Source organism: Artibeus jamaicensis, unplaced genomic scaffold, assembly GCF_021234435.1.
Source record: "Artibeus jamaicensis isolate MK-2021 breed Jamaican fruit bat unplaced genomic scaffold, CSHL_Jam_final scaffold_461, whole genome shotgun sequence".
Lineage (NCBI taxonomy): Eukaryota > Metazoa > Chordata > Mammalia > Chiroptera > Phyllostomidae > Artibeus > Artibeus jamaicensis.
This window is the reverse complement of record NW_026522045.1, coordinates 13,820,472-13,847,116: the sequence shown is the minus strand read 5'-3', so window position 1 is coordinate 13,847,116 and position 26,645 is coordinate 13,820,472. Positions and strand designations below refer to the sequence as shown.

General features: G+C 39.9%; 1 protein-coding gene across 1 annotated transcript; it reads left to right on the top strand.

Annotated features, from left to right (window-relative positions):
- Positions 1–1,518: 1,518 nt before the first annotated feature.
- Positions 1,519–26,077, top strand: LHFPL1 (LHFPL tetraspan subfamily member 1). The gene is given in 3 exon segments (XM_037167189.2): positions 1,519–1,900; positions 24,739–24,837; positions 26,073–26,077. Coding segments are annotated over 3 exon segments (486 nt in total).
- The last annotated feature ends 568 nt before the right edge of the window (positions 26,078–26,645 follow it).

The window sequence follows — 26,645 nt, the reverse complement described above, 5'->3', positions numbered from 1 at the left end:
TGATGGTTGTGAAAGGCGTCACGTTGAGCACAGTGCCTGAGATCCTGAGTAGTTGCTGCTTGCTCCTACAGTCACAGGTTGACCCTGTAGACCCAGTTCCTGTACATTTTTTGCCTTCGATCTCCCACCCTTGAACCCTTCTTCCAACACCTGTAACTTTAACCAGTAATGGGGAAGCTTTTGAAACATACTGCACCATCTGCCTGCTGGAGACATTCACAGTGCTGTCAGCAGTGTGGGCTCTGGCTGCTCTAATTGAGAAGCAGGCCATTAAGCAATAGCAGATTAATGGAGCTGGGAGGAAAGTGGTTGGTTTTTGACAGTGGGGTCTGTGAAAGCCATTTGTGAGCTTGCCCAAAAAGATTAGATCTAAAATGACTTTTAGTATCTTGAATCTGAGATAACTTGTTCTAAATGCATCTTGAAAGGCACCTATAGTTATTTATACATTCATATTGCCAGGCAGAGGGGATGTGATGTATAATAGAAAGATTAGAAGCTTTTTTAAAGATTTTATTTATTTATCTTTACAGGGTAAGGGAAGGAGATAGGGAGAGAAATATTAATGTATGGTTGCCTCTCATGTGTCCCCTGCTGGGAACTGACCTGCAACACAGGCATGTGCCTTGACTGGGAATTGAACCGAGATACTCTGGTATGCAGGCCCGTGCTCAATCCACTGAGCTACACCAGCCAGGGCTAGAAGCTTTTTTGATTATATTAAGCAAAAAAAAAAAAGGTGGCTTTTCTTAGTAGCTAGTCTAGAGTTAAACAACCTTCACTGGTTAGAAAGTTGCCTCACATTTTAATTTTGGGAGAAAGTGACTGAATAGTGCTTACTCAGTGATAAGCATACAGTGTGAGACTAGGCACCCCTTGTTTTATTCTACCCATTTCAACCTGGCTGCTGTATCCCTGCGAAAAGCCAACATGAATACACTATTGCACATCTTATCTAGTTCAACTCCATGGTGAGCTCTTCTTCCCTCTTCTCCCTTGTATTAGGGGCAAGTCTTGTGAGCTGTCTTCTTTCTTCCTTTGCTCACTGAAAACAACTTGGTTCCTGGCCCTCTTGAGATATCACTTCTTTCCAAGCCTCCAAGCCAGCAAGGCCATCACACTGAAAGCTCGAGGTTCTCTGAGCACCTTGGATTTTATTCAGGCTTCCCTCTAGCCACTTGTTCCACGCTGGATGTCAAGAGTTAAAAGATGTTATATTAGGCTGCATTTGAGTTGGCAGAGAAGTCACTAATTCAGTTTTATGTTTTTTTTCCTATTGCAGCCTGACATAAAACTCTAAATCAGGTGAAAGAAAGGAAAGATGGGAAAACTGCTGGAAAGAAGAATGCCATAAGGGCCCAAATGGTCCTTGAGAGTATAACCTCATCAAGGAGCAAAGGCCAAGTGGCCCATAAATGAGTCCTAGGACTGACCAGTCCAATGAAAAAATAGCCTGATGGAGCCTACATGATAATTTTCTGTGTTTGGTGCCATGACCCAACTCATCTCTCCAGGACCATGAGAAGCAGCCCGACACTGGTGGGGACCTTTTGGGCCTTCCTGTCCCTTGTTACTGCTATGGCCAGCTTTACCAGTTACTTCCTGCCATACTGTCTCTTCAGATCCCAGCTGGGGAAGCCAGTGTCATTCAGTACATTCTGGAGGTGCAACTACACTGTACCAGGGGAGGGGGACAGTGTGAACATGGTGGAAGAGTGTGGATGCTATGACAGCTTTAGTGCCATCCCAAGCCTTGCCTGGCAGATGTGCATGATGGTGACAGTTGCAAGCTGTGCTCTCTTCCTCCTGGTGGCATTAGCTGTAGTCCTGGGCTGCTTTGTGGAGGAGCTCATCTCCAGAATGATGGTATGTTGCATGGGAGCAGCACAGTTTGTGGGAGGTAAGACAGTATTGCTGGGATTGTGTAGGTTGGGGAGTTTTGGAGAGGGCAGGGAGGGAGTGGGAAATGTTACCTTATGGGAATTCCCTCTTATCCCTTCTGCTGTGTCCATCTCTAAGGCTATAAAAAGGGACTCCAGTGAAAGAGTCTAGGACTCTCTAAACTGCAAACTTAAAAAAAATATTTTAATGATTATGCTATTACAGTTGTCCCATTCCCCCCCTTTATTCCCCTCTGCCTTATACCCCTTTCCTACCTGCATTCCCCCCCCCCACCTTAGTTCATGTCCATGTGTTGTACATGTAAGTTCTTTGGCTTCTACATTTCCTATAATATTCTTAACCTCCCCCTGTCTATTTTATACATACCAATCATGCTTCTTTTTTCGTGTACTTTTCCCCCCTTCTCCCCCAACCCTCTCCCTGCTGATAACCCTACATATGATCTCCATTTCTGTGATTCTGTTTCTCTTCTACTTGTTTTCTTAGTTTGTTTTTGTGTTTGTAATTTTAGGTTCAGTTGTTGATATTTGTGAGTTTGTTGTCATATTACTGTGCATAGTTTTTGATCTTCTTTTTCTTAGATAAGTCCCTTTAACATTTCATATAATAATGGCTTGGTGATGATGAACTCCTTTAACTGGACCTTATCTGGGAAGAACTTTATCTGTTTCTTCATTCTAAATGATAGCTTTGCTGGATAGAGTAATGTTGGATGTAGGTCTTTGCCTTTCATGACCTTGAATACTTGTTTCCAGCCCCTTCTTACCTGTAAGGTTTCTTTTGAGAAATCAGCTGACAGTCTTATGGGAGATCCTTTGTAGGTAACTCTCTCCTTTCCTCTTGCTGATTTTAAGTTTCTCCCCTTATCTTTAATCTTGGATAATGTAATTATGATGTGCCTTGGTGTGTGCTTCCCTGGGTCCTACTTTTGGGGGACTCTCTGAGCTTCCTGGACTTCCTAGTAATATATTTCTTTTGCCAGATTAGAAGAGTGTTCATTATTTTTCCAAATAAGTTTTCTACTTCTTGCTCTTCCTCTTTTCCTTATGGCACTCCTATGATTCAGATGTTGGAATATTCAACATTGTCCTGAAGGTTCTTTGGCCCCCTCATTTTTTTTAATTCATTTTTCTTCATTCTGTTCCGTTTGAATGTTTATTTTTTCTTTTGATCCAAACCATTGATTTGAGTGCCAGTTTCCTTTCCTTTATTGTTGGTTCCCTGTACATTTTCCTTTATTTCACTTTGCATAGCCTTCATTTTTCCTCTATTTTGCCACCATACTCAACCATATCTGTGAGCATTCTGATTATCAGTGTTTTGAACTATGAATGTGATAGGTTGGCTATCTCTTCATTGCTTAGTTGTATTTTTTTCTGAAGCTTTGATCTGTTCTTTTATTTATGCCATTTTTTTGTTTCCACCCACCTGTTATGTAGTAAGGGGCAGAGCCTTAGGTATTTTCTGGGGCAGAACAACCCAAGTTGCTGTGTTGTGGTGCTGTATGTGGGGGAGGGGTCTAAAAGGGAATGGCTGCTTGCTCAGCTCCCGGCCAGCTTTCAGTCATTTCATCTGCTACCCATAAGTAAATTGGGCCCTTCTGGTGCTGATTCACAGGTGGGTGGGTTTGTGTACATTCTAGGACCCTGTGGGTCTCTCCATCTAACTCTCCTGTGAGACTGGGAGTTAGTCCTGGGGCCACAACCCCAACAAGTTTTTTCAGTCAGAGGTTTTGAGGCTTTATTACCCTGTTCTGGAACCCTGGGTTGCACAGTATGTCTCACTCCCCATTTGTTATTCCCAGTTTATCTGCATGCAAATTTGGAAACACCCAGTCTGCCTACTTCTGCCTCACTCATCCCAGTCTGCCAGCTGCCTCCCCTCTGACCTTTCTGGATGAATTTCTGTTCTTTAGGTCCTGTTTGTCAGACTTCCATACAATTCAACTTTCTGGCACTTCAAGTTGTTTTTTGTTTTTAAATTTGTTGTTGTCCTTGTTTTGGTTGTGCCAGGAGGCACAGTGTATCTACCTACTCCTCCATCTTGGCCAGAAGTTCATTTTTTGTCTGTGAACCACCTAAACTGAAATCTATATCAAGGTTGCATTCACAGCAAAATTGGTTAGTAGGCAGTTTATATTTAGTTTCTTTTTCAGCCTCCATTTTCATCACCTTCTGCCTGCAGTGTGTTTATTCAAGAATATTATCCAGGTCTACTTTCCAGGAGCAACAACATATATTATAGTTTTACTGCTTCAAAATAAACTTGGTCTTTAAAAGCCCAGATCTCAAAGGACAGTGATGCAATAAACACATACACACAAATGCTAAGTACTAACAATAGTTTAATATAAATTTCTTGCCAAATAAATATATCTGTAATAGCTAAATTATAGGTGCAAAACAGACTGTAGATAACTGATTATTTGGTCTCATCTAAGGCTATCACTGTCTGGTGGCCATTAACAGTCTATTCACATTCCTATGGCCCTGTCCCATCCTTTAATCCACTAAATTAGTGTAGGTGAACTGAGATACTGACACTGTATAAATGAGCTAGGAAAGACCAAATGCAAAATAGCAGCCTGCAGGAAGGCAATGGGAGCACTTTAATTTGAATTATATGGGGGAAAATAGCAAGTTTAGATGGACAAATACATGTATGAATAAGTGAGCTATATTTTACACCTGGATGATGCACTGGACAAAAGTGCTGATAGAAGCTATAAGTTGAAGTGTGTTGTTATTGCTCATGAAGTTTTGGAATCATTATTCAATTCATTATCATCTTCATTAGCAACACATTGTGGGTAACTGGAGCCAAAAAATTTAGATCCCACTTCTGGTTCTTCTGCTAAGTTGCCCTGTGACCATGGGCAAATGAGAATAATTTGTCCTGTGTTCACTTCCTTTTTTCCTTGAATTTGATCACTGGCAAGATAGCTCACATCCCAATTTTCTTTATTCTCTCCAATGACTGAGTTCAGGTAGTCTTCGGGTGAGATGGTACTGATGAAGTAATATTCAACACTGATTTTTCACCTCCTCTCCCTGGATACATCTAGTAATCTTTTTTAATTAATTTTATTTAGTTATTTTTCAAGTAGTTTTTTTGTCTATTTCTCTCATCCCAGCCGCCCCTGCCCCTTGCTCCCACCTCCCTCCCATTTCCAACCCCATTAGTTCTCGTCCTTGTGTCCTTCCTATTTGTTCCTCCAAATCCCTCTCCCTTTTTCCCCTTAACTTCCCTTCCTTCTCCCCTCTGGTCATTATCCCATTGTTCTCTATTTCAGTGTCTTTGTTTTTTTTTTTATGCTTGCTTGTTTGTTTTGTTGTTTAGCTTCCTGTTAAAGGTGAGATCATATGGTATTTGTCTTTCATCACTTGACTTATTTCACTCAGCATAATGCTTTCCAGTTCCATCCATGCTGTTGCAAAGGGTAGGAGCTCCTTCTTTCTCTCTGCAGCATAGAATTCCATTGTGTATATGTACCACAATTTTTGGATCCATTCATTTCCTGATGGGCACCTAGGTTGCTTCCAACTCTTGGCTATTGTAAATTGTGCTGTTATGAACATTGTGGTGCATAGGTTCTTTGATATTGATGTTTTAGGATATAATCCCAGCAGTGAAATTGCTGGGTCAAAAGGCAGGTCGATTTTTATTTTTCTGAGAAAATTCCATACTGTTTTCCATAATGGTTGTACCAGTCTGCACTCCCACCAACAGTGAACTAAGGACCCCTTTTCCCCACAACCTCTCCAACATTTGTTGTTTGTTGCTTTGTTTGTTATAGCCATCCTGACTGGTGTAAAGTGGTATCTCATTGTGGTTTTAATTTGCATCTCTCTGATAGCTAATGATATTGAGCATCTCTTCATGTGTCTCTGAATGTTCTGTATGTTCTCCTTGGAGAAGTGTTTGTTCAAGTCCTTTTCCCATTTTTTAATTGGGTTGGGTGTCTTCTTAGAGTGGAGTCGTGTAAGTTCTTTGTATATTTTGGAGATTAAACCTTTGTCTGATGTATCATTGGCAAATGCTTTCCTATACAGTTGGTTGTCTTGCTAATTTAATACTGTTTTCTTTAGCCACGCAGAAGCTTTTTATTTTGATGAGATCCCATTTGTTTATTCTTTCCTTTATATTCCTTGCCCTAGGGGACATATCAGTAAAAAAGTTGCTGCATGAAATATCTGAGATTTTCTTGCCAATGTTCTCCTCTAGGACTTTAATGGTGTCATGGCTTATATTTAAGTCTTTTATGCACCTTGAATTTATTTTGGTATATGGTATAAGTTGGTGCTCAAGTTTCATTTTTTTGCACGTAGCTGTCCAGTTCTCCCAGCACCATTTGTTGAAGAGGCTATCTTTACACCATTTTATGTTTCTGCCCCCTTTGTCAAATATTACTTGACTGTAGAGAGTTGGGTTAATTTCTGGGCTCTCTGTTCTGTTCCATTGGTCTATGTGCCTGTTTTTATGCCAGTACCAGGCTGTTTTGGTTACAGTGGCCTTGTAATAGTTTGATATCAGGTATTGTGATCCCCCCTACTTTGTTCTTCTTTCTCAAAAGTGTAGCTGCTGTTCTGGGTCATTTATGGTTCCATATAAATTTTTGAAGTGTTTGATCTATGTCTGTGAAATATGCCTTTCGTACTTTAATAGGTATTGCAGGAATGTGTGTATTGCTTTGGGTAGTATGGATATTTTGATGATGTTAATTCTTCCAATCCATGAACAAGGTATATGTTTCCATTTGTTTGTGTCTTCCTTGATTTCGTTCTTCAGGGCTGTGTAGTTTTCTGCATAGAGGTTTTTTTACCTCCTTAGTTAGGTTTATTCCCAGATATTTTATTTTTGTTTTTGCTATATCAAAAGGGATTTTTTCCTTGATTTCTGCTTCTGCTGATTCATTGTTGGTATACAAAAATGCCTTTGATTTCTGGATATTGACTTTGTAACCAGCTGTTTTGACAAACTCATTAATTAGTTCGAGCAGTTTTTGGGTAGAGTCTATAGGAATTCCCATGTACACTATCATGTCATCAGCAAATAGTGGCAGTTTTGCTACCTCCTTCCTTATTTGGGTGCCTTTTATTTCCTTTTATTGCCTGATCGCTGTGGCTAAAACTTCTAATACTATATTGAATAGAAGTGGTGAAAGTGGACATCCTTGTCTTGTTCCTGATCTTAGTGGAAAAGCTTTTAGGTTTTTCCCATTGAGTATGATATTGGCTGTAGGTCTCTCACATATGGCCTTTATTATTTTGAGAAATGCTCCTTGTATTCCCACTTTGCTGAGTGTTTTTATCATAAATGCGTGTTGTACCTTATCGAAAGCTTTTTCTGCGTCTATTGATATGATCATGTGATTTTTGTCTTTGCTTTTGTTTATGTGATGTATTACATTTACTGATTTGCGAATATTGAACCATCCTTGCATCCCTGGGATGAATCCCACTTGGTCATGGTGTATGATCTTTTTGATATATTGTTGGATGCGATTTGCCAATATTTTGTTGAGGATTTTAGCATCTATGTTCATCAGCGATATTGGCCTGAAGTTTTCTTTCTTTGTTGTGTCTCTATCTGGTTTTGGAATTAAGATGATGCTGGCTTCATAAAAAGAATTTGGGAGTTTTCCATCCTCCTGAATTTTTTGGAATAGTCTGTGGAGAATAGGGGTTAGCTCTTCCTTAAATGCTTTGTAGAATTCTCCTGTGAAACCATCTGGTCCAGGGCTTTTGTGTGATGGGAGTGTTTTGATTACTGCTTCAATTTCTTTTGCTGTTACTGCTGTGTTTAGATTTTCTGGTTCTTTTTTACTGAGTTTTGGAAGATTGTATTTTTCTAGAAATGTGTCCATTTCCTCTAGGTTTTCAAATTTCTTGGCATACAGTTCTTCATAGTAATTTCTTACAACCCCTTCTGTTTCTGTGGTATCAGTTGTAATCTCTCCTCTTTCATTTCTGATTGTGTTTATTTGTGTCCTCTCTCTTCTTTTCTTGATGATCCTACTTAAAGGTGTGTCTATTTTGTTTATCTTTTCAAAGAACCAACTCCTAGATTCATTGATCCTTAAAATTGTGCCTTTAGTGTCTATGTCATTTAGTTCTGCCCTGATCTAGCTCATTTCCTTCCTTCTGCTTGCTCTGGGCTGTCTTTGTTGTTGTTCCTCGAGTTCTTGCAGTCGTAGTGTTAGGTTGTTTGTTTGAGATGTTTCTATCTTCTTTAGGTAGACCGGTATTGGTATAAACTTCCCTCTCAGGACTGCCTTCGCTGTGCCCCATAAGTTTTGGGTTGTTGTGAGATCATTTTCATTTGTTTCCAGAAACGTTTTGATTTCTTCCCTAATTTCATTCTTGACCCATTCGTTGTTTAATAGCATACCATTCAGTCTCCATGATTTTGGGTGCTTTGGGTTTTTCTTTGGGGTTGGTTTCCAATTTCATTCCCTTGTGGTCAGAGAAGATGCTTGGTATGATTTCAAGTTTCTTGAATTTTTTGAGGCTCGTTTTGTGTCCTATCATGTGGTCTATCTTTGAAAATGTTCCATGTGCATTTGAAAAGAATGTGTATTTAGCTTCTTTGGGATGAAGGGCTCTGTATATATCAGTTAAGTCCATTTCATCTAAGGTGTTGTTTAATGCCACAATATCTTTATTGAGGATGCTGGGAAGATGGCGACGGAGTAAGACGGAGCTGATGCTAGCTCCTGTACTCATGGGTGAAAATACTGGCAGATCTATGGAGAAACAGCACAATAAACCATCGGTTACCCAGCATTTATGAAATTAAAAGACCAGAGATTGTGACCGAGGCTGAAACACCAGACGGCGGCAGAGTCAGCTACTGGAGCTGGGACACACACGGCCCCTCTTCTGCTGCCAGAGCAACAAGCTTGGGAACCGGGGAGTCAGGTAGGGGAGCCGGACACTCCAAGCCCCTGTGATGGTCCTGGGAGACAGAGGAGTCAGGAACTGGAGCTGGGACATTCTAGGCCCCTGTGCCGATGCCATAGCTACCGGCTTAGGCAACAAAAGAGTCAGTTGCAGAAGCTGGGACACCAGAGGCCCCTGTGACGTCGCCATAGAGACAGGCCTGGGCAGCAAAGGAGCTAGCTACGGGAGCCAGAGCATTCTCAGCCCCTGTGCCACTGCCATAGCGACAGGACTGGACACCGGGGGAGTCACATATGGAAGCCAGGACACTCCAAACCTCTGTGATGGCTGTGGGCAGCAGAGGAGCCAGCTACGGGAGCTGGGACATTCCCAGCCCCGGTGCCGCTGCCATAGTAATGGGCCTGGGTGCTTTAGCAGGCGGCTACTAGAGCTGGGACATTCAGCAGTGGTAGGCAACAAACGCAGGGACCAGCGCCAGGAGCAGCGTGAGAGTAGGTGGAGACGAAGAACATCAATACATCAAGAAACTTCAAGGAGTCTGCACCACTGAACTTCATAAGGATCATACCACAGAAGTTCACACCATAAAACCAGGGTTTCAGAACAGATCAATTTTAGAAGCAGAGATTAACAAGAAGAGTCTCAAACAATGGGAAGACAAAGAAACAATCCCCAAATGAAAGAAAAAGCAGAACTTCAGAAAGAATGTTAGATGAAATAGAGGCTGATCAACTATCAGATAGTAAATTCAAAGCACTGGTTATTACAAAGTTCAAAGAGCTCACAGTGAACTACCAGAAACTACAGGGGAACTACAATGATGTCTCTGAAAACTACATCAACATGAAAAATGAAATGGAAACTATCAGCAAGGGACAAGAGGAAATGAAGAATACAATTTCCAAGTTGAAGAACACAGTAGAACGTTTCAAAAGTAGGATAGATGAAGCGGAGGATAGGATTAGTCAGTTGGAGGACAAGGTAGAAAGCATCTCACAGAAAGAGCAAGAAAATGAAAAGAGGCTCAGAAAGAAAGAAGAGGGATTGAGAGAAATACAAGACAATATGAAACGTAATAATATCCGAACAATACGAATACCAGAAGAAGAAGGAGAAGAAGAAGAAGGGATAGAAAATGTATTTGAATGAGTAATGAGAGAAAAATTCCCTAATTTGATAAGAGAAAAAGTCTCACAAATCCAGGAATCACAGAGAGTCCCAATCAAGAGGGACCCAAGGAGGCCCACTTCAAGACACATCATCATCAAAATGGCAAAATACCAAGACAAAGAGAGAATCTTAAAGGCAGCAAGGGAGAAAAAAGAAACAACATACAAGGGAGCCCCAATAAGGTTAGCTACTGACTTTTCAATGGAAACATTTCAAGCAAGAAGAGAATGGCAAGAAATATTCCAAGTAATGAGAACCAGAGGTCTACAACCAAGGCTACTTTACCCAGCAAGGCTCTCAATCAAGATAGAAGGCCAAATAAAGAGCTTCCAAGACAAAAGAAGCCTAAAAGAATATGCCTCCACCAAACCAGCTCTACAAGAAATACTAAAAGGACTGCATTAAGGGAAGGAGGGATAAGAGGGAGACAGAGAGGAACACAGGTTCAAAAATGGAAATGAATAAGGACCTATCAATAATAACCTTAAACATAAATGGAGTAAATGCTCCAATCAAAAGACATAGAATAGCTCAATGGATAAGAAAGCATGACCCACACACATGCTGCCTACAAGAGACCCACCTCAGGACAAAAGACCATCACAGACTAAAAGTGAAAGGCTGGAAACAAGTTTACCAAGCAAACAGACAAGAAAAAAAGCTGGGGTAGCAATTCTGATATCGGACAAAATAGACTTCAAAAAAAGGGCCATAAAGAGAGACCCAGAAGGTCACTTCATTATACTCAAGGGAAGAATCCACCAAGAAGACATTAACATTGTAAACAAATATGCACCAAACCTAGGGGCACCCAAATATATCAAGAAAATCTTAGAGGACTTCAAGAAAGATATTGACAGCAACACAATTATAGTAGTGGATTTTAACACCCCACTATCAAAAATGGACAGATCTTCCAAACAAATTATCAACAAAGATATTGTGGCATTAAACAACACCCTAGATGAAATGGACTTAACTGATATATATAGAGCCCTTCATCCCAAAGAAGCTAAATACACATTCTTTTCAAATGCACATGGAACATTTTCAAAGATAGACCACATGATAGGACACAAAACGAGCCTCAAAAAATTCAAGAAACTTGAAATCATACCAAGCATCTTCTCTGACCACAAGGGACTGAAATTGGAAACCAACCCCAAAGAAAAAACCCAAAGCACCCAAAATCATGGAGACTGAATGGTATGCTATTAAACAACGAATGGGTCAAGAATGAAATTAGGGAAGAAATCAAAACGTTTCTGGAAACAAATGAAAATGATCTCACAACAACCCAAAACTTATGGGGCACAGCGAAGGCAGTCCTGAGAGGGAAGTTTATAGCAATACAGGCCTACCTAAAGAAGATAGAAACATTTCAAATATCTTTGTTGATAATTTGTTTGAAAGATCTGTCCATTTTTGATAATGGGGTGTTAAAATCCCCTACTATAATTGTGTTTCTGTCAATATCTTTCTTGAAGTCCTCTAAGATTTTCTGGATATTTTTGGGTGCCCCTATGTTTGGTGCATATATGTTTACAATGTTAATGTCTTCTTGGTGGATTCTTCCCTTAAGTATAATGAAGTGATCTTCTGGGTCCCTCTTTATGGCCCTTTTTTTGAAGTCTATTTTGTCCGATATCAGAATTGCTACCCCAGCTTTTTTTTCTTGTCCGTTTGCTTGGAAAACTTGTTTCCAGCCTTTCACTTTTAGTCTGTGATGGTCTTTTGTCCTGAGGTGGGTCTCTTGTAGGCAGCATGTGTGTGGGTCATGCTTTCTTATCCATTGAGCTATTCTATGTCTTTTGATTGGAGCATTTACTCCATTTATGTTTAAGGTTATTATTGATAGGTCCTTATTCATTTCCATTTTTGTACCTGTGTTCCTCTCTGTCTCCCTCTTATCCTTCCTTCCCTTAATGCAGTCCTTTTAGTATTTCTTGTAGAGCTGGTTTGGTGGAGGCATATTCTTTTAGGCTTCTTTTGTCTTGGAAGGTCTTTATTTGGCCATCTCTCTTGATTTAGAGCCTTGCTGGGTAAAGTAGCCTTGGTTGTAGGCTTCTGGTTCTCATTACTTGGAATATTGCTTGCCATTCTCTTCTTGCTTGAAGTGTTTCCATTGAGATGTCAGTAGTTAACCTTATTGGGGCTCCCTTGTATGTTATTTCTTTTTTCTCCCTTGCTGCCTTTAAATTCTCTCTTTGTCTTGGTATTTTGCCATTTTGATGATGATGTGTCTTGAAGTGGGCCTCCTTGGGTTCCTCTTGATTGGGTCTCTTTGTGATTCCTGGATTTGTGTGACTTTTTCTCTTATCAAATTAGGGAAATTTTCTCTCAGTACTCATTCAAATACATTTTCTGTCCCTTGTTCTTCTTCTTCTCCTTCTGGTATTCCTATTATTCGGATATTATTACGTTTCATATTGTCTTGCATTTCTCTCAATCCCTCTTCTTTCTTTCTGAGCCTCTTTTCATTTTCTTTCTCTTTCTGTGAGATGCTTTCTACCTTGTCCTCCAACTGACTAATCCTATCCTCCGCTTCATCTATCCTACTTTGGAAACGTTCTACTGTGTTCTTCAATTTGGAAATTGTATTCTTCATTTCCTCTTGTCCCTTGCTGATAGTTTCCATTTCATTTTTCATGTTGATGTAGTTTTCAGAGACATCATTGTAGTTCCCCTGTAGTTTCTGGTAGTTCACTGTGAGCTCTTTGAACTTCGTAATAACCAGTGCTTTGAATTCACTCTCTGATAATTGATCGGCCTCTATTTCATCTAACTTTCTTCCTGAAGTTTCTGCTTTTTCTTTCATTTGGGGATTGTTTCTTTGTCTTCCCATTGTTTGAGACTCTTCTTGTTAATCTCTGCTTCTAAAATTGATCTGTTCTGAAACTCTGGTTTTATGGTGTGAACTTCTGTGGTATGATCCTTGTGAAGTTCAGTGGTGCAGACTCTTTGAAGTTTCTTGATGTTCTTCGTCTCCACCTACTCTCACGCTGCTCCTGGCGCTGGTCCCTGCATTTGTTGCCTACCACTGCTGAATGTCCCGGCTCTAGTAGCCGCCTGCTAAAGCACCCAGGCCCATTACTATGGCAGCGGCACCGGGGCTGGGAATGTCCCAGCTCCCGTAGCTGGCTACTCTGCTGCCCACAGCCGTCACAGGGGTTTTAAGTGTCCTGGCTTCCGTATTTGACTCCACAGCATCCAGACCTGTCGCTATGGCAGTGGCACAGGGGCTGAGAATGCTCTGGCTCCCGTAGCTGACTCCTCTGCCTTCCAGGACCGTCACAGGGGTTTGGAGTGTCCCGGCTTCCGTACCTGACTCCCCGACGTCCGGTTCAGTCGCTATGGCAGCAGCACTGGTGTCTAGTAATCTTTTTGACAAATTTTGGTTATCACAGTTTGAGGAGAGTGTTACTGGCATCCACTAAGTGAAAGCAAGTGATGCCATTGAATACTCCACAATTCACTAGAAGAAGACACCTACCCTTTTCCTAAAACAAAGATGTATGTGGCCCAAAATGTCAATAGTGCTAAAGTTGAGAAATCCTGAGCTAAGATAATTTGCTTTCTTGGCCTGCTTATGAAATGCACCGGATTCTTTTTGTTGAATTACAATTAAGGTGATGTTTTCAGATTCTATCTTTCCTCAGACTCATTGTAACAATTTTAAATTTGAATCAACACTCTAGCCTCTATTATCTCTAAATAGTTCCACTTTTTAACTCCTAATTGTTTTCTGGCCACATTGGAAAGTCATTACGTTGTTTCTTTCTTCCTCTTGAAAACCATGGTATAGAACCAATCACTAAGGCTAGTCTAAGCCAATGAATTAATCTCCATTTAGGGGCTCCCTGGATATCACAAATAAACTTTAACTAGGCTCACCTTTCACTTAACCTGAAGGGTGGCCCTTGAAATTCTTATTTATAACTCCAGGGCCTACTTCAGCATCAGGGACAGTACAGGTTTTTAATAACTATAGATAGAAGGAACACAGGGCTAAGGCAATGTTTAGTGTATGTTGGGATAAGATGGACATATGAGAACTGGCTTCATTCACAACCTTTTGTTCCCTTTCAGGCTTCCCTCAAGGGTGTTAATATCCTGAGTTAACTTCTCTCCCACTTTGACAGTAACAAGTTAACCCCTCTTGCAAAATTCTAAGAATTTCTGGCAGAGAACGAGGAAGGGCTAAGTGGAGGAATCAGAAGGGGGGAAGATGGGGACAACTGTAATTGAACAAAATTAAAAAGTTTTAAAAAGAACTTCAGTAGCAATAACTTTCATTAGTCTCTAAGAATTAACAGTGGCTCCTACTTCCAGCTTGCATTCTGCCTTAGACTTTGCTGAGACTTAAAAAAAATTCTTATGTTTCTCCATATGACATATATTAGCTGAACATACCTCCTGGTTCTAGAAACTCAAATAAAATTGTTGAGGGAAGATGTGGGAAAATAATGGAGATTTAGACACACATACACCGAGTGGGGAAGGACTGATTGGCAGGTGTCATACAGGGAAGTCAAAATAGTGCCATTTTCCTCTCATATGATGCTGCCTTTCTCTATTCTTCATTGACCTTTGCTCATATGAACATACTCACAGTATTTACACTTAGATGAAGGTCTTCAAAATTCAAGAATGAAATGCCATTTGATAGTAGTCATGGAAAGAGTCAAGACCCAAGATGTACTATAAGGGTTATCCCTGGGCAAGAGAATGATATAGGAAAAATTGCTAAACTTCCACAACTTCCACATCTGTAACATCAATCAACTAATATAATAGTTGTTACCACCTCCATTTTAGAAATTTATGCCTGTTAAGGTTGCATCAGATGTGAAGAAGTGGTAAAGACTTTTTGGATATATCATATTTTCTAGGGGTCCTTTGGCATATGATCATTACCCAAGACTATTTAGATGTCTTAGTCCTGCTTGATCCCTTAGAGATGGGCTCTTACCAGTGACAGACTGCCAAGCCTGAACAGCATTTTGAGCTTCATGGATAAAAGACACAAGAGAAAGAGCTGTGGAGGTTTAGTTTAAACTTACTGTTTAGCTGAGGGGAATTGATTTTGTTGCTCCAGGCCTGGCTGATTTGCAGCAGCTAGAGCTTAACTGAAATACATTAGGGGGAGGAACCAATTTGTTTCAGGACTGGTTTATCTCTGCCAGACCCCAAACCACTGAAGAGATGGAGTATCCATTAAGAACTATGTCCTCCCCCTGCTTTACTCGTTTTCTCTAGTTTGGCAGCTTCCCACAGAGATGAGCGGTGGGAAGTGGAAGAGACAGGAAGAAATAAAGATATGCTTGACTGAGTCATACTCAGCAAGGTGACCTGATGGGGCCCTTGAGTCCCATTTGCTCCACCTGCAGCTGATCCAGCTGGACAAGCTTAGGTTCCAAAGAGCTTTTCACAGGGACATTCATGCCCTGATCCAACTGGTGAAAGAAACATGTGATTAGGAGAGTATTTCAACTTTGGGGGTGCTGAGGTTTCTAACCAGCTGGCCCCCAGCCTGTGAGAAGAGGATCATTATTCACATTACCCTGTGCGTGTGTGTGAATATATGTGTGTGTGTGTGTGTGTGTGTGTATATATATATATACATATATATATAATACAATACACTTTTAATTATCTTCTATCTTCAGTAACAGCTAGACAAAGACGAAATAGGTGAGAAATAAATACAAGGAATTTCTTGTTAGTAATAAATGAAAGATCTTGGATCAGGTTACTTGAGGAAGGCCAAGAATCTTTCTAGAGTAGGGATTGTATCAGAATCATGTAGAGTGCTTAAAAAATGTGGACTCCGCAACTCTCCAGTACTCTTTTCCATTCTGATATACACAGCAACAGTGGAATGCTGTGTGTTTTGAAAAATCTCTCTAGTGATTCTGATGTATATACTGTGTTCCTTTCCCTAACCCAAGTGAGAACCACCACTCGATATACCTATAATGTTAAGAGTATAAAATGTAATACACTCAGATAGGTACCAGTGTTTTTCTCCATGTAAGGTCTTAGTGCTACATGCTTCAAGCTGGATGAAAACTACCACTGGAAACAGATCACTGAGAACTTGATTTGAGGAAAGGGTGCTATTTTTTTTTAGAAACTATTATCTTCTCTAGAAGCTTCACTTCCTGGAAAGTCCTCCAAAGTTTCACCAGGAATCATTAAACTTCTCACTAGGCTGAACAAGTATTATAAAAGTGGCTCTCTGTTTGGAAAAATGGCATTCAAATAAGTTAACCTACTAGCAAGGGCTCATATAGTAAATTAAGCAGAGAATATGGTTCAGGGCTTCTGACTCTCAGCTCTGAGTTTATACACTGGTGCCATTGATTTTTCTTTTTCCCTTTGGCAAAAAAAAAAATGTTATCATAGTCGTTTTCAGAGTGGTCCAGGAACCACTTGTATAAGTATTACCTAGGAAGCTTATTAATTCAGATGCCTTAGGGCCATTCTAAGACTACTGAATCAGAACTGATGTTTTGCACTCAGTTTTACACAGTCTCTCACACTGCTTTATTTTTGAAGCTATAGTATGAAATATCTCTGGTATATGTACCACTCAGCTGAAGAAATAGAGCATTATCAATACAATTGAAGTCTCCTTCATACCCTGCCCTGATCATATTCCCTTGTCCCTACAGCAAATGTAACTACTGTCTTGGATTTGTTATTTACCACTTGCCAGCAGATTCCAGTCCACACTAAAATTTGAGAACTTCTGCTCAGTTTTGTTATAATGTTGCTTTTTAAATGGAGTTCCCTTTTCTTCCATGTCTGCTTGAACATAAATATCTCTCTACCTCTCAAAGGCAAAGTAAAAAGCAACTTCCCTGTGAAGCCTCCCCTAATCTACTTTAGAAATCTCTAGCAGAAGTGAACTGTGACTGAAAATATTAGGTCCAAAGAATGGGAGAGTCGAGTGTGGGAGTTCCTTGGGAAGGGAAAACTGAGATATGGCTGGAGGACAGATATAAATTTTCCACTGTGTTTGTGATGAAATTGCTATAGGAGCAATAAGCTGAACAAATTAATAACAAATTAACTCATACTAGGCTTCTGCTCAGGGTAGTAAATTTAAAGTCCTAATAACCATATTTGGCTAGATATTTGTGAATAGGGTGGGGTATATAACAAAATGACTGCCACTCAAAAGTTACACTTTTATAAGTAGGGTTCCAAGTTTGATGTTGTGTTTCTGAGAGTTTGTATTGGCATTGAGGTTGCCACAAGGGCTGAAGTTGAGTGAAGTGTCTATCTCTGGGCTTCTGCTTGGTCAAAGAAGTGAATTCAAATTATAGCAATTATGTTTGGGAAGAACATTTGGTACATTTTGTGAAAGGAGATTCTTGTGGAAGGAGAAGGTGAGGAAGGGAAACATGGTGGTCATCTGTACATATGCAGTAGGGGAGTGAGGATGGTAACATGCTTTAAAGTGCTTTTTTCCTTCCTATAGGAAAGTACCCAGCTGAGCATGTGCAGTTGAGACAGACTTCTCCAAAGGTCACGTGTGGTTGGAAGGGCAGTAAAACTGGAATTAGCAATGACACATAGAGAAGTGGGACCTAGGGCTACAGCTCATATATTGCAAGGCCAGGATTTGAACTAGTCTCCTCTGGTACCAGATCCCCATGCTCCTAATATTTTCAATGGTATTTTTCTTAAGGGTTGGTACCAGGACCAGAAAGATGCACCAGATTACTAGGGTGCTTTTGAAATGCATATTTCTAGGCTGCAGTTACTACATTAAATACCTCCAAATTTATATATTTTTAAAATATTTTATTTATTTATGTTTAGAGAGAGAGGAAGGGACGGATAAAAAGAGGGAGAGAAACTTCGATGTGAGAGAGGAACATCGATCAGCTGCCTCTTGCATGCACCCCGACCAGGAACTGAACCCACAACCCAGGCAAGCAACCCAACTGGGGATAAAACTAGTGACCCTTCACTTCATGGGAAGATGCCCAACTTACTGAACCATACTGGTCAGAACCAAATCTATATTTTTAATAAGCTCCTACTCTTCCAGAAGTTGGCAGGGCCTGGCACTCATAAATGACTTCCATGTTGCTATTTGAATCACATCTCCACAATTTGAAATTGATGAGAATTACTGGGGACAAATATAATGGAAAATAAATTCCCCTGTGACTTTATGGTTTAAAATATGTTCCCCAGGCCCTGGCTGGCATAGCTCAGTGGATTGAGCATGGGCCTGTGAACCAGAGTATCGCGGTTCGATTCCCAGTCAGGGCACATGCCTGGGTTGCAGGTCAGTTTCCAGCAGGGGATGCATGAGAGGCAACCATACATTGATATTTCTCTCCCATTCTTTCTCCTTCCCTTCCCCTCTCTCGAAAAATAAATAAATAAAATATTTAAAAAATATATGTTCCCCAGGACATCTTTCTCCAGCTATAATCAAATGTAATACAATCAGCTGTCAGTTACAAGTCCAATGTTTTCATGAAGTATGTGTACAATCTATTGTGCTCACCTGTCTAAAAAGCAGGGTGAAGGATGGAAGATGGGAGGTATGGTAAGTCAGTTGGGCAGAGTATGGAGCCATAGGTACTGGGGCAGAATACATGACTGGCAGAGACTTCTGATCTCTTGTCTGGTGTCTGTGAAACACTGTCATGTAACAACTCCAACAAGGAACCTTTTGAATATAGCCTTATTTAGCCTTTTTACTTTTCATCTGTATGTTATGAGAGGTGAGAGAAAATATCATCATAGAGAATGTAGGTGGAGAGTGAGAGATGAACCATAGGGAAAGGCTACTGTTTCATAATAATCTTTGTTGAACACTTTCTCTGTGCTAGAAGCTTTATGAGCATTGCTTCTTGAAACATTCCTGTAAAAAAGAGTATGAGTATTCCCATTTTAAAGATGAGGAGCTGAAGTACAGACATATTAAGTAACTTGCCCAAAGTCACAGTTTCCAAATGGCAGAGGTGAAATTTGAACTCAGGTATAGACTGTCTACAGAACCCATTCTCTCTCTTTTCCCCACAGCTTTATTGAAATATAACTGACATATAAGATTGCATACATTTAAGGTGTATGAGTGAGATGATTTGATACATGTATATACACATATTGTGAAATGATTATCACAATAAGTTTAGTTAACACATTCATCACCTCACATAATTACCTTTTTTGTGGTAAGAATATTTCAGAAGTATTCTCTTAGCAGCTTTCAAGTATAAAGTACAGTATTGTTCTCTTAAGCCAGCATGTTGTGCTCTCAAGATCTAATGAGAGTAAATTCCTACTGTCTGCAAGAGACATTGTTGCCAGAAGGTGGTCATTTCTGGACATCTGTTTCTGAAAGTGCAGAACTTCTACGGATTGATGATCTCTGTGATTAGTGAGAAAAATATTGTCAGTGACTATATGACCTTGGGGAAATCACTTTCCCTCTTTGGGTCTCAAAATTCACCTCTATAATGGGAAAGGATTAGCATAGGTAATTTCCAAAGGTATTTCCCACTCTCAAGTTCTATGGTTGTATCAGATATCTAGGATGATCTGCCGTCTCTGCCATGGAGATCCCTTCAGGAGGCTTCCCACCTGGTAGTGCAAGTGAAGAAAGCTATCTGTAAGGTAGGCAGAGAACACTGAAAAATGCTTATTGAGTACTTATTATATACCAGGTAACAAGGATACATAGTTGAGGATCAATATGGTTGCTCCCTTCGAGAAACACACACTCTAGTGAGGGATACAGACAACAAACGCTTGTGAAGGATATATATCACTGGATATTTTAATCACAGGAGTAAGCAAAGGTTGCTATGGGAAGAGAGAGAAAGTGTGTAACTTTGCCTGGGGGGTTGGAAAGGGTAAAGAAAGGCTTCTTTGAGGAGGTATTCCCTGGCTTGAGTTCCTTGGCATGGTAATATCTGAAAAGCAAAGGGAATGAAGAATGTGGAAGGTTTCTCCTGCCATGTCAGCATTTGGCCAGCACTACTGCCTCCTTGAGAAGTCAGAAGTTCATGCCAGCCCCAGGGATCTGAATGTGGAGCTTGGAAAGCTGAACTACTGTTCTTTTATAAACTTGGGTGCTTTTCTTCCTCATCGGTGTGAGAAAGCTCACTTTTTACTAACTCTTCCCTCAAAAGGCATATACTGGAAACAGGAAAAGGCTTAGGTTTCATCTCCATTTTTTTCCCTTTACCCATTGTGCAAACTCTAAGCTCATATACTCTGGGACATACTTCTTTATATCATAGGGTTTCAGTTCATCTGTGTTAAAAAAAATCAAAATAAATAAAATATTTAAAAAAAAAAACCCTGGCTGGCATAGCTCAGTGGATTGAGCGCAGGCCTGCGAACCAGAGTATCGCAGTTCGATTCCCAGTCAGCGCACATGCCTGGGTTGCAGGCCAGTTTCCAGCAGGGGACACACAAGAGGCAACCATACATTGATATTTCTCTCCCACTCTCTCCTTCCCTTCCCCTCTCTAGAAAAATAAATAAAAAAATATTTTTAAAAATCAGAAGTGTTGTTCCATTGTCACTGGATAAATTCCAGAGCCTAGAAAAGTCTTCAGGTGACCAGTTCCTTTTCCTTTAAGATGACAAAACAGATAAGAATGTGTGGACAAAGCCAAAGGCGGGTAGGATTAAGGGTGGGAAGTGGGGATGGCTGGGGGGGAAATGGAAATGGGGGGGAATAAAAACAACTGTACTTGAACAACAATAAAAAATGTGAAAAAAATAATGCATTCTGCTGAAGGGAATTTCTAACCTTAACTAATTTTTTTTGTTTGTTTCTAAGCCCTCTCACTGTCAGAATATTCTTTCTATTTTCCTCTTTAAATGAATCTTTAAAAAGTATATTTTATTGATTATCCTATTAAAGTCTCATTTTTTTCTCCCTTTTACCCACCTCTGCCCTGTGCCCCTTCACATGAGCATTCCCCACCTCTTAGTTCATGTCCATGGGTCATACCTGTAAGTTCTTTGGCTTCTCCACTTCCTATACTATGCTTAACTTCTCCCTGTCAACTTTGTACCTGTCATTTGTGCTTCTTATTCTCTGTACATTTCCCCCCAATCTCCCTTCTTCTCTCACTGATAACCCTCCATATGATCTCCATTTCTGTGATTCTGTTCCTGTTCTAGTTGTTTGCTTTGTTTTTGCAATTTTAGGTTCAGTTGTTCATAGTCATGAGTTTGTTGCCATCTTACTGTTCATAGTTTTGATCTTTTTCTTACATAAGTCTCTTTAACATTTCATATAATAAGGACTTGGTGGTGATGAGCTCCTTTAACTTGATCTTATCTGGGAAAACTTTATCTGCCTTGGCATTCTAAATAAGAGATCTGCTGGATAGAGTAATCTTGGATGTAGGTCCTTGCCTTTCATGACATTGACTACTTGTTTCCAGTCTCTTTTTGCCTGTAAGTTTTCTGTTAAGAAATCAGCTGATAGTTTTATGAGAACTCCTTTGTAGGTAACTGTCTCTTTCTCTTGATGCTTTTAAGATGCTCTCCTCTTTAATCTTGGTAAATTTAATAATGATGTGTCTTGGTGTGTTCCTTTTTGGGTCCAAATTCTTTGTGACTCTCTGAGCTTCCTGGACTTCCTGGGAGTCTATTTCCTTTGCCCAATTGGGGAAATTCTTCATTATTTGTTCAAATAAGTTTTCAATTTCTTGCTCTTCCCCCTCCCTCTGGCACCCCTATGATTCAGATCTTGGAACATTTAAAGTTGTCCCAGAGGTTCCTAAGCCTGTCCTCACTTTTTTTGAATTCTTGTTTTTTCATTCTGCTTTGGTTGAATGTTTCTTTCTTCCTTGTACTCCAAATTGTTGATTTGAGTGATGGTTTCCTTCTTTTTGCTGTTGTAAAACTGTGTCCTTCCACACAGTTTGATTTTCTGGCAGTTCTTATTTATTGTATATTCTCTGTATATTTTTCTTCACTTTGCATAGCCTTCACTTTTTCCTCTATTTTGTGTCCACACTCAACCATTTCAGTGAGCATCCTGATTACTGCTGTTGTGAACAGTGCATCTGATAGGTTGGTTATTTCTTTATTGCTGAGTTCTAATTTTGGAGATCTGATCTATTTTTTTGAAATTTTAAAAAGTATTTAAGTTATTTACTTTAGACAGAGGAGAAGGAAAGGAGAAAGAGAGGGAGAGAAACATAAATGTGTGGCTGCTTCTTATGTGCTCCATACTGGGGAACTGAACCGACCACAACCCAGGCATGTGCCCTGATTGGGAGTCAAACTGTCAACCCTTTGGTTTGCAGGCTGGTGTTCAGTCCACTGAACCACACCAGCCAGGGCTTGATCTGCTCTTTCATTTAGGCCATCTTCCTTTGTCTTGGTACTCCTGTTATATTGTAAGTGGTGGAGCTTAGGTATTCATCAGGGTAGGTCAACCCACATCACTGTGTTGAGGCCCATTATGTGGAGGAGGGTTCTGAGAGAGGACAATGCCACTTGCTCTGCTTTTGGCCAGCTTTCAGTCACTTTCCTACTACCCACAAGCAAATTGGGTCCTTCTGATGCTGATTCTGGGTGGTTGGGCTTCTGTGTGTTCTAGGACCCTATGGGTCTCTCCAAGAAACTCTCCTGTGGGGCTGGGAGTTTTTCCCACCACTGCAACCCCCACAGAATTTTACAGCGAGAGGTTTTAAGGATTTCTTTTTCCACACTTGAACTCTGGATTGCCTGGTCTGTCACTCCCAAGTTGTTCCTCCTAGTATATCTGAACATGAATGAGGGACCTCCTTGTCTGCCAGCCACTACCTCATCCACCATTTCACCAGCCACAGCTTTGTCTCCTGTCCTCTCCACCCTGCCTGACCATCTCCACCCCTCCTACCAGTCTGGATGAAAGTTTCCTCTTTAGCTCCTTGTTTCACAGACTTCCACACAGTTCAATTTTCTGGCAGTTCTTATTTATTGTTTTTAAATTTGTTTTTGTCCTCTTGGTTGTACAAGGAGGCACAGTGTATCTACCTATGCTTCCATTTTGGCTAGAAGTAAAGGCCTAAATGCTTCTAACTATTTCTTAAAGTCCTTGTGTTTTTCTCTGGCTTCATTGAGTATAAAAACCTGGTTACCATGTTGCAGGCATGCTTAGAGGGGACATTGAGATTTCCTTCCAAAGGGTTCATCTGAAGGCAAAATGGGATTATTAGCTTCTCAGAGTGTATATGGAATTTTTATCTTTGAGGAAAAATAAATAAAAGTAAAGTCAGAAATCCCTGGAGTGGTCTGCCTTTCACTTTCCAGCTGAGCTCCAAAGCTCTGAAACCTATAAATATGTCATTCATTCACCACTGATTAAACATCTGCTCTCTAGAGGTTGTGTTGTGTGTTAGTTTCTATATCCATATTTGTGGCAGGAGACCATTCCATGACCTTTGGTGTAGTAGTCAACCATAGTGTTCTTGTAATTAGTCTCTCTTTGTTGCAAGCAGGAGAGCCACTTGAGATCTCTCAGTGAATATAGAGTTTATTATAACATAAGGAAAGTGGACCACAAAAGCCACTGGGAAGCACTGAATTCTCTCTTGCTCTTTCATGGGTAGCATGGAGTTTTTCTTCATGGTATGTCTTCTCCATGATACTGCATTATCTCCCTCTACCAGTTGGTTTTCTCCACATACCTAAAAGTTATGTGTACTCATAACTTAAGATTGAACTTGGCTTTAGCTTGACATAGACTTGATTCTACCTCCTGGTATTTTTTTCTTAACTTATTCTCTGTCTGATAACTAACTCAGCATTTCTGTGTTTCTTGATTAAAACTTTCAGAAACAAGAGTCTGGCCCATATCATGTCTTCATGCCAGGTTATAATGCCATCCATTACTGGCCAGCCAATAAAATCTGTTTATTTGTGTCACATATCAATGCTAGGTCCAACACTGTCACCAAAGGTATGGTTTGGGGAGTTCAGAGGTTATAAAATGTAAACCTAGGCAGCAGCAAGAGTTGTAGATGAGGCAGTTTTTCTTAGAAGGCAGTGTTGTCAAGTACCAGACTTATATTTGTGGTTGGAAGGGTAAGGTTATCACTAAGATCCCACAAAATTTCCCAGTGACTAAATGATCTAAACAAAATGAAGATGAAGGCTAGGGGCACAGTGGAAGGTACTGGAAGCTAAAGAAAGAAGGCATGTTTACAATGAATTTGGAATGATTTATCAGAAGAAAAAAAGTGTCTCTGGAAGAGGGAGTGTGGTGCCATGCTGACCAGGACAAACCTATGAAACGTGTAGGCTTTCTGCAGATCTCAGTCTGGCAGCTGATTCCAAGTTACAGAAATCATGACCTACCTTAAACTACTAGGGGCCTACTTGACTCTTAGAAAAGGCTAACATTCTAGGAAATAGCTGTAATCTCTATATTGTGATTCTTTGTAAACCAGAAAAAGATAGAAGTCTGGTTGGAGGGGCCACCTGAACTTTGTAAGTCATTTTCAAAAATATTTCAGCTATAAAAATTACATTGTCCTGTCTCAATTCCTAATACTTCCTTTGATGAGTTGTCCCCTCTACTACCTATTACAACTCACCACCTATCACATGGCAAAGAAATTCTACTGAGTCTGTAGTATTATAGACATTTAGGGTAAAAGGGGAGAGGTAAACTCTGAGTAGAGGAAGCAGAATTTGAGCTGAGCTTATACGGAGGGAATGTTGGGGTGACAAAAGACCTATTATATTTTTCTACCTGTGTGTATGTTTTTTCCAGGGTTGCTAATAAGCTCAGGCTGTGCATTATACCCCTGAGGATGGAATATCCCAGAGATAATGCAAACATACAGGAATGTCTCCAATCAATTTCAGTTAGGTAAGGTGACTGGTAGGATGGCAGTGTCAGTTCATCTGTTTTTCAAATTACTTTACCCCTTAAATGAGCTTCTGCTTGCTAGTGGTGCTTTCCTCCGTCTCTCTCACTGTGTTACCTTGTAAGAAGTAGTGGCTTGACCAGATTCATCTGGCCTTGCTAACTTACAAGGGGTGGACATAAATTTCACTTCCTTAACTATTTCTCTCCACATCCTTTATATATTTTTACCCAGAGTGCTGTGACCAGTTTGTGTCAACACTATGTACAGAGGGATTTCAAAAGCTTGTAGACTCACTCTCTGTATAAACACTACATTCTATTATTATTTTCTTCTAGGCACTGTTTTCTAAATATATATCAATAGTATCTCTTCTCATGCTCCACTGAAGATGTAACAGAGGGTAATTTAGTTTACATCTCCCATTAGGAACATAGGTTAAGTATTGGAAATTGTTACTGGCATACTAATTGCAAGAGTTGTTAAACATAAGGAGTGACAGAAGTAGCTCTGGACTCTTCCATGATTGACAATTCTCAGTGAGAATGGCTTAAATCTAGTATTGTGTATTGGGAATAGATTAGACTCTAACTGAAAGACTTCAAAATATTCTTCCAACCTACTACAATAGAAGAGTTAGAAGGGAAATGTCTAATCTTCCTTGAATTTTCTCAATTGTAAGAGAACTTTGGAACAATGAGGCAACCCAACTCCTATAGTTTATGCTCCATTACTTCCCTTTCTCTCTGTTGCCTCAGATTGTTTATCTCACCTGACAAATTTTGGGAGGAAGGAGTTCTTTACTGGACAAACACAACATGAGGGAAGGGCTATAAAGAAGATAGGACAAGTATGTAAGCAAGACAAGTGGTCCTGCTAGCTGGAGTAGGGAAAAATAAAGATTTAGCACATTTTTTCTGCTTGGCTGTTAGACCTATAATTCTACTTTAAAAAACAGGCTTATTGATATATAATTCACATTCTATAGAATTTTCCCCTTTAAAGTGTGCAATTAGTGGTTTTCAGTATATTCACAGGGCTGTGCAATTATCACTACTATTCGATTTCAGAATATTATCATAACCCCAAAAGAAATCCCTTACCCATTCACAGTCACTCTCAATTTCCTCCTGAGCTCAGCCCCCAGCAACTACTATATAGATTTGTTTATTCAAAACATTTCATATAAATGAAATCATGTAATATGTGGCTTTTGTGTTCCGTTTCTTTTACTTAGAATAATGTTTTCAAAGTTCATCCACATTCTAGCATGTATCAGTACGTCTGTTTTTCATGGATGAATAATATTACATTGTATGGATATAACACATTTATCCAGTCATCAATTGACAGATTTTGGGTTTCTCCATTTTTTCACTATTATGAATAATAATAATGCTATGAATACTTGTGTACACATTTTTGTATGCATATATTGTTTTATTTCTCTTGTGTATGTATCTAGCTGCAGAATTTCTGAGTCAAATGGTGACTCCATGTTTAAGTCTTTGAGGAACTGCCAGGCTATTTTCCAAAGTGACTGCATCACTTTACATATCTACCAGAAATCTCCAAGTGTTCCAATTTCCCCAATCTTCAGCAACACTTACTTTCCATTTTTTAAATTATAGCTATCCTGGTGAGTGTGAACTGATAGCACATTGTGCTTTTAATTTGCATTTCCTAATTACTCATAGCACTGAACATCTTTTCATACACTTATTGGCTATTTCTTTTCTATAATTTTTGGTATTTTTAATTTCTCTATTTAAAAAAAATTACTCTACTACAGTTGTCCCAATTTCCCCCC